This window comes from Haematobia irritans, chromosome 5, assembly GCF_050003625.1.
Source record: "Haematobia irritans isolate KBUSLIRL chromosome 5, ASM5000362v1, whole genome shotgun sequence".
In the NCBI taxonomy this organism is placed as follows: Eukaryota; Metazoa; Arthropoda; class Insecta; order Diptera; family Muscidae; genus Haematobia; species Haematobia irritans.
The window spans coordinates 148,843,786-148,861,359 of record NC_134401.1 but is presented as its reverse complement, the minus strand read 5'-3'; the positions used below and the strand labels follow the sequence as shown (position 1 = coordinate 148,861,359).

Here is a 17,574-nt window from a genome sequence, read left to right as displayed (position 1 = left end):
TAAAATGTTGACAAAATTTTCTATAGAAATAAAATTTTGACAAAATTTTCTATAGAAATAAACTTTTGACAACATTTTCTACAGAAATAAAATTTTGACAAAATTTTCTATAGAAATAAAATTTAAACAAAATTTTCTATAGAAATAAAATTTTGACAAAATTTTCTATAGAAATAAAATTTTGACAAAATTTTCTATAGAAATAAAATTTTGACAAAATTTTTTATAGAAATAAAATTTTGACAAAATTTTCTATAGAAATAAAATTTTCTTTAGATAAAGGGTGATACGGTCAAAATTTGGTCAAGGGAAAACGCGTGTAAATCGGTGAAATCGTTTATTTAAAAAATCAAATTAAATTTCTTTTTCAAGTTCAATTAGTATAAAATTCAAACTCGGAGAGAGAGGTTAGGGTTTCGTTTGAAACTACCGGCAACTCTCTTTGTCGTCTCAGCGGCTTCCGGTTTTCGATTTCCCCCCGATCCAGACTTCCTGGCTGTCGACAAACGTTCCCAAACACTTTAATTACATTTGTAACGGTTGATTTGGCAACTTTTAGCGATTTTGCCAGCTTTGCGTGCGAGTAGCTCGGATTTTCGCGATGCGCGAGCAAAATTTTGATACGCTGCTCATCTTGCTTGGACGGCATTTTGACAACTGAAGAGTGAATTCCAAAATCAAAATAGGAGCAACATTCTATACACACACACCTTCAAAATGAGGGGTGTTCAGGGTGTTCAAAATTTTCTATAGAAATAAAATTTAAACAAAATTTTCTATAGAAATAAAATTTTGACAAAATTTTCTATAGAAATAAAATTTTGACAAAATTTTCTATAGAAATAAAATTTTGACAAAATTTTCTATAGAAATAATATTTTGACAAAATTTTATATAGAAATAATATGTTGACAAAATTTTCTTTAGAAATAAATTTTTCTTTAGAAATAAATTTTTCTTTAGAAATAAAATTTTCTTTAGAAATAAAATTTTGAAAAAAATTTCTATAGAAATAAAATTTTTACAAAATTTTCTATAGATATAAAATTTTGACAAAATTTTCTATAGATATAACATTTTGACAAAATTTTCTATAGAAATAAAATCTTGACAAAATTTTCTATAGAAATAAAGTTTTGAAAACAATTTCTATAGAAATAAAATTTTGACAAAATTTTCTATAGAAATAACATTTTGACAAAATTTTCTATAGAAATAAAATTTTGACAAAATTTTCTATAGAAATAAAATTTTGAAAAAATTTTCTGTAGAGATAAAATTTTCTTTAGAAATAAAATTTTGACAAAATTTTCTATAGATATAACATTTTGACAAAATTTTCTATAGAAATAAAATCTTGACAAAATTTTCTATAGAAATAAAATTTTGGCAAAATTTTCTATAGAAATAAAATTTTGACAAAATTTTCTATAGAAATAAAATTTTGACAAAATTTTCTATAGATATAAAATGTTGACAAAATTTTCTTTAGAAATACAATTTTGACAAAATTTTCTATAGATTAAAATGTTGACAAAATTTTCTATAGAAATACAATTTTGTCAAAATTTTCAATAGAAACAAAATTTTGACGAAATTTTCAATAGAAATAAAGTTTTGACAAAATTTCCTATAGAAATAACATTTTGACAAAATTTTCTATAGAAATAAAATTTTAACAAAATTTTCTATAGAAATAAAATTTTAACAAAATTTTCTATAGAAATAAAATTTTCTTCAAAATACGATTTTTTTTTTAATTTTTTGGTTGTTTGGATTTTGTTAGATTATTTTTGGAACGAGTGGAAACCGTGATCAGAATACCATGGAACAAGTGCTACCACGGCCACGGCAATCGGTCCCAAAACCTTTTTCATGCAAAACTAATGCACTTCCACTGTGCTACCGCCGACCATTTAATTTTCGTAGTTATGCCACCGGCTAATTTGAATGAAAATTCAAGTCGACAACATTAAATTGCTAGTTTCGATCGGATACAAAGAGAATATCTACTGCTTATATTCTCAAAATCTCATTACTCAAAGTATCCTTAATATGGAAATTTGAATCACACTTTGACACAAAATCAAAGACCAAATTATTCCAATTGGGTAGGAAAAAAAGAGAATGAACTTGTTTGTGTGTACATTTAATAATTTTATGTTGACTGTAATGTTAATTTCTTAGTACAACAAGAAACAAGTGGTTACTTCTTAACATATTCTCATCAAGTGAGAGCAGGCGTCATACATATTTCAAAAAGGATTTCAGTATAGTTGTGTGTTAAATGGGAAAATATTAGGGTGTAATGTCACAAGTACAATGAGAATCATTTATTACTTGAAAACAAAAGCAATCTAGAAGCGATGGTTAGAAATTAAGCTTTGCAAAACAAAAAGTACTGATTTCAATTCCACACTTTCTGGACCACCTACATATTTGCAATTGTTAGGCTTTTATTTTACTAAAATCGTAGAAATTACCCAAATTCTTTACAGCCTACCGTTCCTTGTGAATTTTAAGAAAGAGGTGTCACGGAAATTGTTTTGTCATATAAATTTTAAAATTGTCTAATCATTCAACCCACGATGCCATATTAAATTCATTCCCTGGATACTCTATTATTCGCGTTTTCTTTAAGTTCTTCCGTTTAGAAAATCTGAAAATTGTTTGAAAAGGACAAACAAAAATTGCAGTTTCCTTTCTGCGAGGACTTTCAACTATACAAAAAAGAAAAAACTGTTTGCTTAGTAATGTACATATGAGCCGTTAGATGATTTTCTTTAAATGGCTTGGATTGCTTGGACTGGAATAGCAAGGCTGCCACAATTTTATGGGCATTGCAGTGAGGGGGAGCTGTGATAAAATATTATAAGTGTGCATAATATGGAAAATTATGCACATTCAGTGAAATGAGAAAATACACAGAAATGGCAACAATGAAAATGAAAAGAAAACAGCCAACTCATGCTCACCCACATTCTTTTGAGGATAAAATTCTTTAAAGGATAAAATGACTTAGACCATGGAGGAAGGAACAATGTACATGGGCGGTGGGCTGCCAGACAAACGCACAACATCGTCGTCGTCGTCATCATCATCATCATCTCATCGTCCTCGTCAGTGACAAAAAGGCTTTTTGAATAAGCACTTATATCTGCCGGCTGACGACATTTAGGCATACGTGTACTGTGAGTACTACATATAGGATATATTCATATTTCTGGTGTTTATTTACATTTGAATTTGCAATTTTTGTGAATGCTTTACACAGCTGGAGATAAGACATTGAATTTCGTTGAAAGTATTAAATGAAATTGAATTTTATGACAATGGCTAAAAAAGTGGATAAATTACGAAAAAAATGAATTTGTATCAAAAGATGTTGAGCAATTTGGTTTTGGAAATGTGATTATTTGTTTTTAAACATAGCCTCATTTTAATTCGATACATTTAGATCAGCGATGCTTCATTTTGATAAAACCAAACTTTGGGTTAAACAAAATAGGCCTCTGTAGCGGCAATGACCTCATCATTCTACTGATATTTGGGCGCAGCAAGTTTAGAAAATAAGTTGCTCTGGCCTAATTCAGGAGAATCCGGTGGATGGGGCAGCAGCATATAGCCCAATTTGACTGTGGTATGGAGGGAGGTATAAAGCGGTGCTTTATCATGGTCTGTGGCTGTTTTTTTTTCTTCAAATATGTTGCGAATCATTGCATTACATACAGCCGGTAACATAGAAATCGTTTTATATGCACACCTTGAGGTTCTTAGAAAGCGGAAGTATTTGTCTTTTGTGGATCACATTCTTCGGTTGCCCTTCACTGTGTAGCATTGTAGGGCTACACAAGTCGAAAATCGATTTTTCGACTAAGTCGAATTGGAATTGTTGTATTCTTGAAACTCGCCAACTCGACTATTGAAATTTTTGAAAATCAACTCAAATCGACTAATCGAATTTTTATGTCGGTCTTATAACCGCGGTTGCCACAGTTGGTAAAATTCTACCAAAAATGGTACATTTTTTATTGTTTGGTAGCTTAGTTCTTCTCCAACTAAGAGGTACTTCACAAAATAAAATTTTGACAAGATTTTCTATAGAAAAAACCAGTAAGGAAAGTCTAAAGTCGGGCGGGGCCGACTATATTATACCCTGCACCACTTTGTAGATCTAAATTTTCGATACATTTCACATCCGTCAAATGTGTTGGGGGCTATATATAAAGGTTTGTGCCAAATACATAAATTTAAATATCACTCGATCTGGAAGAATTTGATAGACTTCTACAAAATCTATAGACTCAAAATTTAAGTCGGCTAATGCACTAGGGTGGAATACAATGTTAGTAAAAAATAAATATGGGAAACGTTTAAATCTGAAGCAATTTTAAGGAAACTTCGAAAAAGTTTATTTATGATTTATCGCTCGATATATATGTATTAGAAGTTTAGGAAAATTAGAGTCATTTTTACAACTTTTCGACTAAGCAGTGGCGATTTTACAAGGAAAATGTTGGACCTTTTTGTCGAAATCAGAAAAACATATATATGGGAGCTATATCTAAATCTGAACCGATTTCAACCAAATTTGGCACGCATAGCTACAATGCTAATTCTACTCCCTATGCAAAATTTCAACTAAATCGGAGCAAAAAATTGGCCTCTGTGGGCAAATGAGTGTAAATCGGGCAAAAGCTATATATGGGAGCTATATCTAAATCTGAACCGATTTTGCTGATATTTTTCAAGTTTTTCGAGACTCATAAAATATTCGGATGTACGGAATTTGAGGAAGATCGGTTGATATACACGCCAATTATGACCAGATCGGTTAAAAATATATATGGCAGCTATATCTAAATCTGAACCGATTTTTTCCAAAATCAATAGGGATTGAGCCGAAACAGGACCCTATACTAAATTTTAGGACAATCGGACTAAAACTGCGAGCTGTACTTTGCACACAAAAATACATCAACAGACAGACAGACAGACGGACATCGCTAAATCGACTCAGAATTTAATTCTAAGCCGATCCGTATACTAAAAGGTTGGTCTATGATTACTCCTTCTTGGCGTTACATACAAATGCACAAACTTATTATACCCTGTACCACAGTAGTGGTGAAGGGTATAAAAATTGACAATATTTCTATAGGAATACAATTTTGACAAAATTTTCTATAGAAATAAGATTTTGAGAAAATGTTTTAAATAAGTTAAATTTTTGAGAAAATTGTCTACAGAAATAAAATTTTGACAAAATTTTTTTATAGAAATAATTTGTTTTAGTAAATTTTCTACGGAAATAAAATTGTGAGAAAATTTTCTATAAAAATAAAATTAAAAAAAAAAAATCACAATAGAGTAAAATCTTTTCTGTAGAAATAACATTTTGACAAAAGTGTTTGCACAACTAAAATTTTGACAAAAGTATCTATGGAAATAAAATTTTGAGAAAATTTTCTATGAAAATAAAATTTTGAGACAATTTTCTATAGAAATAAAATTTTCAGAAAACTTTCTAACATATAGAAATAAAAAATGTGGCAAAATTTTTTGTATAAATAAACATTTGACAATTTTTTAGAAATAAAAATTCGACATTTTGTAAGGGAATAAAAAATTTGTTAAAATTTTCTAGAGAAATAAAATTGATTTGATTGATAAGATTTTTTTTTGTTTGGTAATTTTTTGATAACATTTTCTTCAAATTGTGGTATATTATTGTTGGCTCGAGTCTTATAACCACGATTGCCACAGTTGGTAAAATTTTGACAAATTTTTTTATAGAAATAACATTTTGGGAAAATTTTCTACAGAAATAAAATTTTGACAAAATTGTTTATAGAAATAAAATTGTGAGAAAATTTTCTATAGAAATAAAATTGTGAGAAAATTTTCTGTAGAAATAAAATTTTGAAATAATTACTATAGTTGTAAAATTTTGACAAACTTTTCCGTAGAAATAAAATGTTTAGTAAATTTTCTACGGAAATAAAATTTGTACAAGATCTTCTATAGAAATAAAATTTTGACAAAATTTATTATAGATATAAAATTTAAAAAAAAAATCTATGAAAATAATATTTTGAGAAAATTTTCTATAGAAATAAAATTTTCAGAAAACTTTCTATTGAAATAAAATTAGACAAAATTTTTTATAGAAATAAAAATTTGCAAAATATTTTTTTTTTGTTTGGTAAAATTTTCTTCAAATTGTGGTATATTATTGTTGGCTCGAGTCTTATAACCACGATTGCCACAGTTGGTAAAATTCTACAAAAAATTGTAGATTTGTTACTGTTTGGTAGCTTGGTAGAGTTCTTGATGTTATGGTAGATTTTGCAAAATATTCCTCTCCAACTAACAATTACTTCACATATGTTCTGTACAAATAAAATTTTGACAAGATTTTCTATAGAAAAAAAAATGTTGACAATATTTCTATAGGAACACAATTTTGACAAAATTTTCTTTAGAAATCAAAACTTTGACAAATTTTTCTATAGAAATAAAACTTTGGGAAAATTTTCTATATAATTTAAATTTTGAGAAAATAATCTACAGAAATATATTTTGTCAAAATTTTTATAGAAATAAAATTTTTAGTAAATTTTCTACAGAAATAAAATTCTGAGAAATTTTTCTATAGAAATAAAATTTTGAAAAAATTCACAATAGAAGTAAAATTTTGACAAAATTATCAATAGAACTAAAATTTTGAGAAAATTTTCTATACAGATAAAATTTTGAAAAGATTACCAAAAGAAAAAATAAAATTAAAATTTCTATAGAAATACAATTTTGACAAAATTTTCTTTAGAAATCAAAACTTTGACAACATTTTTTATAGAAATAACATTTTGAGAACATTTTCTACAGGAATAAGATTTTGACAAAATTGTTTATAGAAATAAAATTGTGAGAAAATTTTCTATAGAAATAAAATTTTGAGAAAATTTTCTATAGAAATAAAATTTTGAGAAAATTTTCTATAGAAATAAAATTTTGATAAAATTGTTTATAGAAATAAAATTTTGAAAAATGTACAATAGATGTACAATTTTGACAAACTTTTCCGTAGAAATAAAATTTTTAGTAAATTTTTACAAGATCTTCTATAGAAATAAATTTTTAACAAAATTGACTATAGTAATAAAATTTTTAAAAAAGTTTTCTATGAAAATAATATTTTGAGAAAATTTTCTATAGAAATAAAATTTTCAGAAAACTTTCTATAGAAATAAAATTCGACAAAAATTTTTATAGAAATAAAAATTTGACAAAAACTTCTATAGAAATAAAAATTTGCAAAATAATTTTTTTGTTTGGTAAAATTTTCTTCAAATTTTGGTATATTATTTTTTGGCTCGAGTTTCAATAACTAAATTATAAAATTAGCGCTTCGACTGCAATGCGATCAATGTGTGACATCTATACGATTGCCATGTGTTTTCTTTGCAGAAGAGAAATTTTGTCCTTTTGTATTTCCTCCTCTCTGACGTCAAAGTCGACATGCTTTTAAAGGGAATATCTGGTACTCCTAAGAGTATTTGTAGACGAACACAGTTACTTTAAAAATGATTTTAAAAGGTGAATATGAGTGCGTAAAATTAACAGGTTGGCTGATAAGTCCCCGGTCTAATAAATAAAATCCCATTTTTCTTTGTCAAAATTCGTTTTTATTATTTAACATAGTTCCCTTCAAGAACAACGAACAATGATTATAAGGACCTTCCAATTTTTTGATACCATTTTGGTAGTACTCCTTCGGTTTTGCCTCAAAATAGGCCTCAGTATCGGCGATCACCTCTTCATTGCAGCCAAATTTTTTCCCTGCGAGCATCCTTTTAAGGTCTGAGAACAAGAAAAGGTCGCTGGGGGCCATATCTGGAAAATACGGTGGGTGGGGAAGCAATTCGAAGGCCAATTCATGAATTTTTGCCATCGTTCTCAAAGACTTGTGGCACGGTGCGTTGTCTTGGTGGAACAACACTTTTTTCTTCTTCATATGGGGCCGTTTTGCCGCGATTTCGACCTTCAAACGCTCCAATAACGCCATATAATAGTCACTGTTGATGGTTTTTCCCTTCTCAAGATAATCGATAAAAATTATTCCATGCGCATCCCAAAAAAACAGAGGCCATTACTTTGCCAGCGAACTTTTGAGACTTTCCACGCTTCGGAGACGGTTCACCGGTCGCTGTCCACTCAGCCGACTGGCGATTGGACTCAGGAGTGTAGTGATGGAGCCATGTTTCATCCATTGTCATATATCGACGGAAAAACTCGGGTGTATTACGAGTTAACAGCTGCAAACGCCGCTCAGATTCATCAATACGTTGTGGTTTTTGGTCAAATGTGAGCTCGCGCGGCACCCATTTTGCACAGAGCTTCCGCATATCCAAATATTGATGAATGATATGACCAACACGTTCCTTTGATATCTTTAAGGCCTCTGCTATCTGGATCAACTTCATTTTACGGTCATTCAAAATCATTTGGTGGAGTTTTTTGATGTTTTCGTCGGTAACCACGTCTTTCGGGCGTCCACTGCGTTCACCGTCCTCGGTGCTCATATCACCACGCTAGAATTTTGCATACCAATCAATTATTGTTGATTTCCCTGGGGCAGAGTCCGGAAACTCATTATCAAGCCAAGTTTTTGCTTCCACCGTATTTTTTCCCCTCAGAAAACAGTATTTTATCAAAACACGAAATTCCTTTTTTCCATTTTTTTCACAATAACAAAAGTTGCTTCACAAAAGACGCTCTATCTCACAAACTAATGGATTTAATACTAGCGACGCCATCTATGTGTCAGACCGGGGACTTATCAGCAAACCTGTTATCTACATTTGGAAAAATGGCCCTTCGACCTTTTGAATTGTGTAAAAGTCGAATTTTAAAAAGTACGAACATCGATTTCAAATTTTGAAAAAAATCGAAATCTCGAAAAGTCATTTTTTTAGCTTTAACCAAAAGCTCAAACATTTGATAAATTCGGAACTCAATTTTTCCAAATTTTTTAAAAGTCGAAATCTCGAAAAGTCTATTTTTACAATTTTTTTCAGTTTTCGAGAATTCCACGTTTTCAAAATTATGAGCTGTGGTCAAATTCAAAATTTTTTAAAAGTCGGAAAGTCGATTTTTCAAATTTTGAAAAAGTCGAAAAGTCTGCTGTTTCGCTTAAAAATTGCTCGGATATGCGTCTGGCGTTCTTACTGAGTAAACGCAGAATCGATCCCGCCGATAGCATTCTCATGCTCAAATCCCACACATCTTTTGTAGAGCCTAGTAACCCAGATAACCTGTGACACTTTACACTCCGTGGTAGCCGTCTTAATGTGGCTTATAAAAAATTTTATTTAGAATATAATACACTATAGAAAATTTGATCTTGCGATATTCTTGTATCAGACAGTGAGGCATACATTTCTCCGGATTAATAAATATAGAAAACACAAATTTTAACTAAAGATACACTGAAAAAAAAAAAACAAAAAATATATAAAATCTAATTAGACTTTTATTTCCAATCTTTTTTTCAGATAAATTCTCGCCATTTGGGTCTCCTCCCTTAGTACTCTTAGGCGCCTTCCTAAGCGCTTCATCTTCCCATCTCATTACCCTCATTTGTACACAATTTCCCAGCAACGCTGGGCAGACATGAGCACCCCCAAAATCGTAATTGTCGGAGCTGGAGCATCCGGCATTGCATGCGCCACAAAACTCTTGGACTATGGTTTCGAGAATGTTGTAATTGTTGAGGCTGAACCGCGTATTGGGGGTCGCATACATACTATACCATTTGCCGATAATGTAATCGATCTTGGGGCTCAATGGTGTCATGGTGAAAAGGATAATATGGTCTATGAGCTGGCCCATAAACATGATCTTCTGGAGTCGACTGGAGATGTTTATGAATCATATCAATGTGTGCGCTCAAATCGTGAAGTTGTACCTGAGGACGTAAGCCAAAGACTTAAGGATATTGTGAACGATAGTCTGGTAACGCGACAAATGGAATTGCGCAACTGCAATGGTTCGCTGGGCAGTTATTTGAACAATAAATTCTATGAGGCCTTGAGAAGACCCGAAAATTCTGACATAGACATGGCGATAGCTAAAGAGTTCTTTGAGAATTATAAGAAATTCGAAAATTCTGTAGAGGCTTCGGACACCTTAGATGATGTATCCGGTAAGGGCTATCTAGAGTATTGGGAATGTGAAGGTGATATCTTATTGAATTGGAAAGATAAGGGCTATGTGGAATTCCTGCGTTTATTGATGAAGTCACGTGAACTGAAAACGGAATGGGGAATTTTGGAAAAACGTATATTGGTGAATAAGAAAGTGACACGAATTGAATGGAATCGCAATGACTGTTGCGTTCAGATACGTTGTGCCGATGGTGATGTATTTGTGGCGGATCATGTCATATTGACGGTATCATTGGGAGTCCTTAAAGAGCAACAGCTCAGGTTATTCGAACCGAAGTTACCGGTGGAAAAGCAAAGAGCCATTGATGGTTTAGCCTTTGGAACGGTTAATAAGATTTTCATAGAATTTCCACAACAATTTTGGCCTGACAAATGGACCGGATTTACAATGTTATGGCGTGATGAGGATATAGCCGAGATACGTGGTACGTCAAGAGCTTGGCTGGAAGATGTATTTGGCTTCTATTGTGATCACAATCAACCTAGATTGCTAAGTGGTTGGATGATTGGTGCCAATGGCCGGCATATGGAAACACTGCCCGAAGATGAGATTCTGGCCGGTTGTATGTATTTATTTAGGAAATTCTTGCAATGGAATATACCGGAACCGTGTAATTTTAAAACCTCCACTTGGTATACTAATGAAAATTTTCGCGGTTCCTACTCATTTCGTTCCATGTACACCGAAGAAGTGGGTACCAGTGCCCGAGAGTTGGCTCAACCGTTGCAGGTGGTCACCACGAAGCCGGTTTTGAATGGTGAACCAACCGTTGAGCCGCTATACAACCAATCACGTTGTGATAAACCCATAGTGCAATTTGCCGGTGAGGCAACCAGTGATCATTACTTTTCCACAGTTCATGGAGCTGTGGAGGCTGGATGGCGTGAAGCCACTCGTTTGGCTGATTTCTATGGTATGCTTAGGAAATCCCATAAACTGCCCAAATCATCCTTATAACAATTTTAGGACTTTGAATATCATTAAGCCTTTGATGTTGTGAGCAATCAGTTGAGGTGAGCCTTTGTTGGGGTGGGCCTTTGTTGAATGCTCAGTAATATCGTTAATGATATTTAAAGTCCTGAAATAAAACGGGAAAAATACAATAAATCATTTGGTTTGTTAGAAAAAAACAACAACAACAAAAAGAAAAACCACTTAATACAAAATTATCGGTTACTTTATGATGCTTGGAACATTAATGTTCTGCCACCGGCTTTTTGTTTCACAGTTCCTTTACATTGCAGATACAGTGGTGAGCACAAAAACCAAACCCACACTTTATGTTGGAAAGAAAATATCATTAAAGCGATTACAGTCGATTTAAAACTATTTCAAATGTCACAACACATTTTTGAAAAGTTTTTTTTTTTTTTTTGAAAGAAAAATAAAGAAACATTTTATTTCTATAGAAAATTTTGTCAAAATTTTATTTCTATAGAAAATTTTGTCAAAATTTTATTCCTATAGAAAATTTTGTCAAAATTTTATTTCTATAGAAAATTTTGTGAAATTTTTATTTCTATAGAAAATTTTGTGAAAATTTTATTTCTATAGAAAATTTTGTCAACAATTTATTTCTATAGAAAATTTTGTCAACAATTTATTTCTATAGAAAATTTTGTCAAAATTTTATTTCTATAGAAAATTTTGTCAAAATTTTATTTCTATATAGCAAATATTGTCAAAATTTAATTTCTATAGAAAATTTTGTCAAAATTTAATTTCTATAGAAAATTTTGTCAGAATTTTATTCCTATAGCAAATTTTGTCCAAATTATATTACTATATAGAAAATTTTGTACAAATTTTATTTCTATAGAAAATTTTGCCAAAATTTTATTTCTATAGAAAATTTTGTCAAAATTTTATTTCTATAGAAAATTTTGTCACAATTTTATTTCTATAGAAAATTTTCTCAAAATTTTATTTCTATAGAAAATTTTGTCAAAATTTTATTTCTATAGAAAATTTTGTTAAAATTTTATTTCTATAGAAAATTTTGTCAAAATTTTATTTCTATAGAAAATTTTGTCAAAATTTTATTTCTGTAGAAAATTTAGTCAGAATTTTATTCCTATAGAAAATTTTGTCAGAATTTTATTCCTATAGCAAATTGTCCATTTTTTTTCTATAAAAAACTTTATTTCTGTAGAAAATTTTGTCAAAATTTTATTTCTATAGACAATTTTGTCCAAATTATATTACTATATAGAAAATTTTGTCCAAATTTTATTTCTATAGAAAATTTTGCCAAAATTTTATTTCTATAGAAAATTTTGTCAACATTGTATAATTAATTGTATAATTAGACATTTTATTTCTATCGAAAATTTTGTCAAAATTTTATTTCTATAGAAAATTTTGTCAAAATTTTTATATCTATAGAAAATTTTTTTCAAAATTTTGCATCTATAGAAAATTTTGTCAAAATTTTATTTCTATAGAAAATGTTGTGTAAATTTTTTTCTATAGAAAATTTTGTCATGATTCTATTTCTATAGAAAATTTTGTCAAAATTTTATTTCTATAGAATATTTTGTCAAAATTTTATTTCTATAGAAAATTTTGTCAAAATTTTATTTCTATAGAAAATTTTGTCAAAATTTTATTTCTATAGAAAATTTTGTCCAAATTTTACTTCTATATAAAATTTTGTCAAAATTATATTTCTATAGAACATTTTGTCAAAATTTTATTTCTATAGAAAATTTTGTCAACATTTTATTTCTATAGAAAATGTTGTCAAAATTTTATTTCTGTAGAAAATTTTGTTAAAATTTTATTTCTATAGAAAATTTTGTCCAAATTTTATTTCTACAGAAAGTTTTGCAAAATTTTATTTCTATAGAAAATGTTGTCCAAATTTTATTTCTATAGAAAATTTTGTCCAAATTTTATTTCTATAGAAAATTTTGTCCAAATTTTACTTCTATATAAAATTTTGTAAAAATTTTATTTCTATAGAATATTTTGTGAAAATTTTATTTCTATAGAATATTCTGTCAAAATTTTATTTCTGTAGAAAATGTTGTCTAATTTTTTTCTATAGAAAATTTTGTCATGACTCTATTTCTATAGAAAGTTTTGTCAAAATTTTCTTTAGAAATAAAATTTTGACAAAATTTTCTTTAAAAATAAAATTTTAACAAAATTTTCTTTAGAAATAAAATTTTGACAAAATGTTCTATAGAAATAAAATTTTGACAAAATTTTATATAGAAGTAAAATTTGGACAAAATTTTCTATAGAAATACAATTTTGACAAAATTTTCTATAGAAATAAGATTTAGGAATAAAATTTGGACAAAATTTTCTATAGAAATAAAATTTTGCAAAATTTTCTGTAGAAATAAAATTTTGACAAAATTTTCTATAGAAATAAAATTGTGACAAAATTTTCTATAGAAATAAAATTTTGACAAAATTTTCTATAGAAATAATATTTTGACAAAATTTTCTATAGAAATAAAATTTTGACAAAATTTCCACAAGGAATCGCTTTGGTGATTTTCTAAATTTTCTTCTACTCCTTATTGAACCACTGTGATGCTATCAACTCATATGCATGTAGCCGCAATTTTTTTTGTTATTTTGACTGCTTATGATTTGCATTAAAATTGGCCAAATTTTGATTTATTATTTTTGTCGTTTTATTTCTGGAGTTATATATATGTTTTTTTTAATTTTGTATAAATTATATTTTTTATGTACAATAAAAAAAAATAATAATCAATTAAAAAAAAATTAATTGATTCAATAAAATTTGTAAACAAATAAATATACAATTAGAAATATTTAATATCTCTAAATTATATATACATACATAGAAAAAATTTCACGAAAAATTTTCCAATTAAAATTTTAATTGAGTTTTAAAAAATATTCAATTAAAAATTTAATTGATGCAACACATTTTTTAATTGAAACAAAAATCAATCACAAAAATTAATAGTATCAATTAATTTTTTAATTGGATCAATTAATATTTTAATTGACCTTCAATAATTTTTTAATTAATACTATCATTTCCGTGCTTCAAGATATTTGAATTAAAAAAATAATTGGATCATTTAATTTTGTGATTGAATCAGAAAAAAAATTTTGTGTGTACCATCATGATTCAAGCATTTTCATTTTTCAAATTATTTGGATCAATTAATTTTTTTTATTATTGAAATCGAAAAAATGTCTACACAAAAATATACAAAAAAATAGTAAAATTTTTATTTATGTATACTTTAAATACATATTTTCTTTTACCATTTCATTTGTATTTATTTTAAATATAAGATAAAAATGTAAAATGACTTTTTTTTTTGGTTTAAAAACTAACTGACATAAATATACCACATATATATTTTCCAAACCTTCAACGCCTCTCAATATGAAAATTAAATTGTATTGATAAAAATAAAACTAATTGTAAACATTATGATGAAAACAAAAGGAAACTTTTAAAATGATATCGTTGCTATGCAATTGTGAAAATAAAATTTATATATGAATGCAAAAATTATTAACTATACTACATACATTTGCAAATGTTGAAATATGTATCATTCAGGATATATAGAAATAAAATGCAAAAAAAAAAGAATATAAAATTTGTAGAATTCAATAAAAATTGACAAAAAAAAAAATAATATCAAAATCAGCACATATACATAGATGATTAGAAATTGTGTTTTACTTAAAAGTGATATAATTAAAGGTAAGATTTTATGGCTGTTATTGGATCTTAAAAGGTTATAAGATTATTATATAATTTTTATACCCTGCTCCACACTGTGGAACAGGGTATTATAAGTTAGTGCATATGTTTGAAACACTCAGAAGGAGATAGACACATGGTGTATTTGCTCAGGGTGTGCTCCTGAGTCGCCCAGCAAAAAATTTGGAAGTTGTTTCATAAACATTTCTTTTAAATCCCATTCCAGAATCCCCCCTCGAGTTTTTTTCGACTTCCGATGCAGTCCTTTTGGACAAGTCCACAAACATTTCTTCTAAAGCGCATCGTGGGATCCCCCAATACATTTCTTCCACTTCCGATGCAGTTCTTTTTGGACAAGTGCACAAACATTTCTTCTAAAGCGCATCTTGGGATTCCCCCAATGATTTTTTCTACTTCCGATGCAGTCCTTGTGGACAAGTATTAGAAAGAACGCAATCAGGCTATCTTAAGTGCACATTTTTTATAATTAAATTTTACAAAAAAATAGAAAACTAATAAAAAACCAAAAAAAATATATGAATTAATAAAAAAATAAAAAATAATAAAAAAAAAAATAAATTTCATCCCCACTGTGATTTGAACCTGTGCCGTTTGACTTTTTCGCCTCCATGGAAGTTCTTTTGAAAAGGTTTTGCAAATTACAAGAATTTTTAATTTTTTTTGTTGATTTTTAATGGAAAAAATATATTTATATGAAAATATATGCCGAAAATAAAAAATAAAAACGATGCATGACATAAAAATAATTTTTTAGAAAAATATTTGATAAAAAAATTGCCGCTGTTGAGATTTGAACCTGCGTTTCTTATTTTTTCGTTCATACTAATAAAGAACATCTCGAGAAGCAATTAGAATGTTATTCCTTGGTGTCGTATTACGATCATATCACAAACATTTGAATTGACCTTTCGACGCTTTATGTTCAATGGCGTTTGTGGCTGAGTGTGCTAAGGCGTTCTGTTATGTTGCCAGCAAACCCAGGTTCAACCCCTGGTCGGAGCGAAAAAGTTTTTCAAATTGTAAAAATTAGATAATAGGAAAATAATTGTGTAATAAAACATATTGATGAAAAAAAAGTGAAATTGGTAAAAATTTTTTTTCGCTTTTTAAATTTCTTCATTCAAATTAACTTACAGGGCACAACTTCTAAAGCAATGCAAAGGATCCAAAAAGGGAGTACTTCCGTCCTATGACAAGCCCATGTAAAATTCATTCATTCATTCAATTCCAAGTTTGCACTACTTCCGGATCACAGATTGGGGATCCAAACTACTTTTTTGGAAGCTCTTTTTTTGCTGGGCGATATACCCATGTCCGTCTGTCCGTTAACACATTTTTCTAATCAAAGTCTAGGTCGCAGGTTTAGTCCAATCGACTTCAAATTTGGCACAAGTATGTGTTTTGGCTCAGAATAGAACCTTATTGATTTTGGAAGAAATCGGTTCCGATTTAGATACAGCTCCCATATATATATATATTATATATATATATATATATATATATATATATATATATATATATATATATATATATATATATATATATATATATATATATATATATATATATATATATATATATATATATATATATATCGCCCGATATGGACTTATATGGCCCAGAAGCCAGAGTTTTACCCTAATTTGCTTAAAATTTTGCACAAGAAGAACAATTAGTACTATAGTCAAGTGTGCCATATTTTATTGAAATCGGTTCAGATTTAGATATAGCTCCCATATATATCTTTCGCCCCATATGGACTAATACGGTCCCAGAAGCCAGAGTTTTACTCCAATTTGGTTGAAATTTTGCATTAGGAGTACAATTAGTAGTGTAGTCAAGTGTGACAAATTTTATTGAAATTTCAGATTTAGATATATCTTCCATATATATCGTTCGCCCGATTTACACTCATATGACCACAGTGGCCAATCTTTTACTCCGATTTAATTGAAATTTTGCACAGGGGGAAGAATTAGCATTGTAGCTATGCGTGCCAAATCGGTTCAGATTTAAATATAGCTCCCATATATAGCTTTCGCCCGATTTACACTCATATGACTACAGAGGCCAATTTTTTGCTCCGATTTAGTTGAAATTTTGCATAGGGAGTAGAATTAGCATTGTAACTATGCGTGCTAAATTTGGTTGAAATCGGTTCAGATTTGGATATATCTCCCATATATAGCTTTCGCCCGATTTGCACTCATATGACCACAGAGGCCAATTTTTAACTCCGATTTAGTTGAAATTTTGCACAGGGAGTAGAATTAGCATTGTAACTATGCGTGCCAAATTTGGTTGAAATCGGTTCAGATTTAGATATATCTCCCAATATAGCTTTCGCCCGATTTACACTCATATGACCACAGGGGCCAATTGATTGCTCCGATTTAGTTGAAATTTTGCACAGGGAGTAGAATTAGCATTGTAGCTATGCGTGCAAAATTTGGTTGAAATCGGTTCAGATTTAGATATATCTCCCATATATAGCTTTCGCCCGATTTACACTCATATGACCACAGAGGCCAATTTTTAACTCCGATTTAGTTGAAATTTTGCACAGGGAGTAGAATTAGCTTAGTTGCTATGCGTGCCAAATTTGGTTCAGA

General features: G+C 29.0%; 1 protein-coding gene across 2 annotated transcripts in view; it reads left to right on the top strand.

Moving 5' to 3' along the window:
• The window catches only part of LOC142240300 (spermine oxidase-like), a 37,451-nt gene extending 25,894 nt beyond the window's left edge, over positions 1-11,557 (top strand). For both annotated transcript variants that reach the window (XM_075312011.1, XM_075312012.1), the window contains exon 2: positions 9,558-11,557. In XM_075312011.1, coding sequence (XP_075168126.1) covers positions 9,676-11,187 — 1,512 coding nt within the window. In that variant the 5' untranslated portion in view covers positions 9,558-9,675 and the 3' untranslated portion in view covers positions 11,188-11,557. The remainder of the gene's footprint in view (positions 1-9,557) is intronic.
• Positions 11,558-17,574: the final 6,017 nt, after the last annotated feature.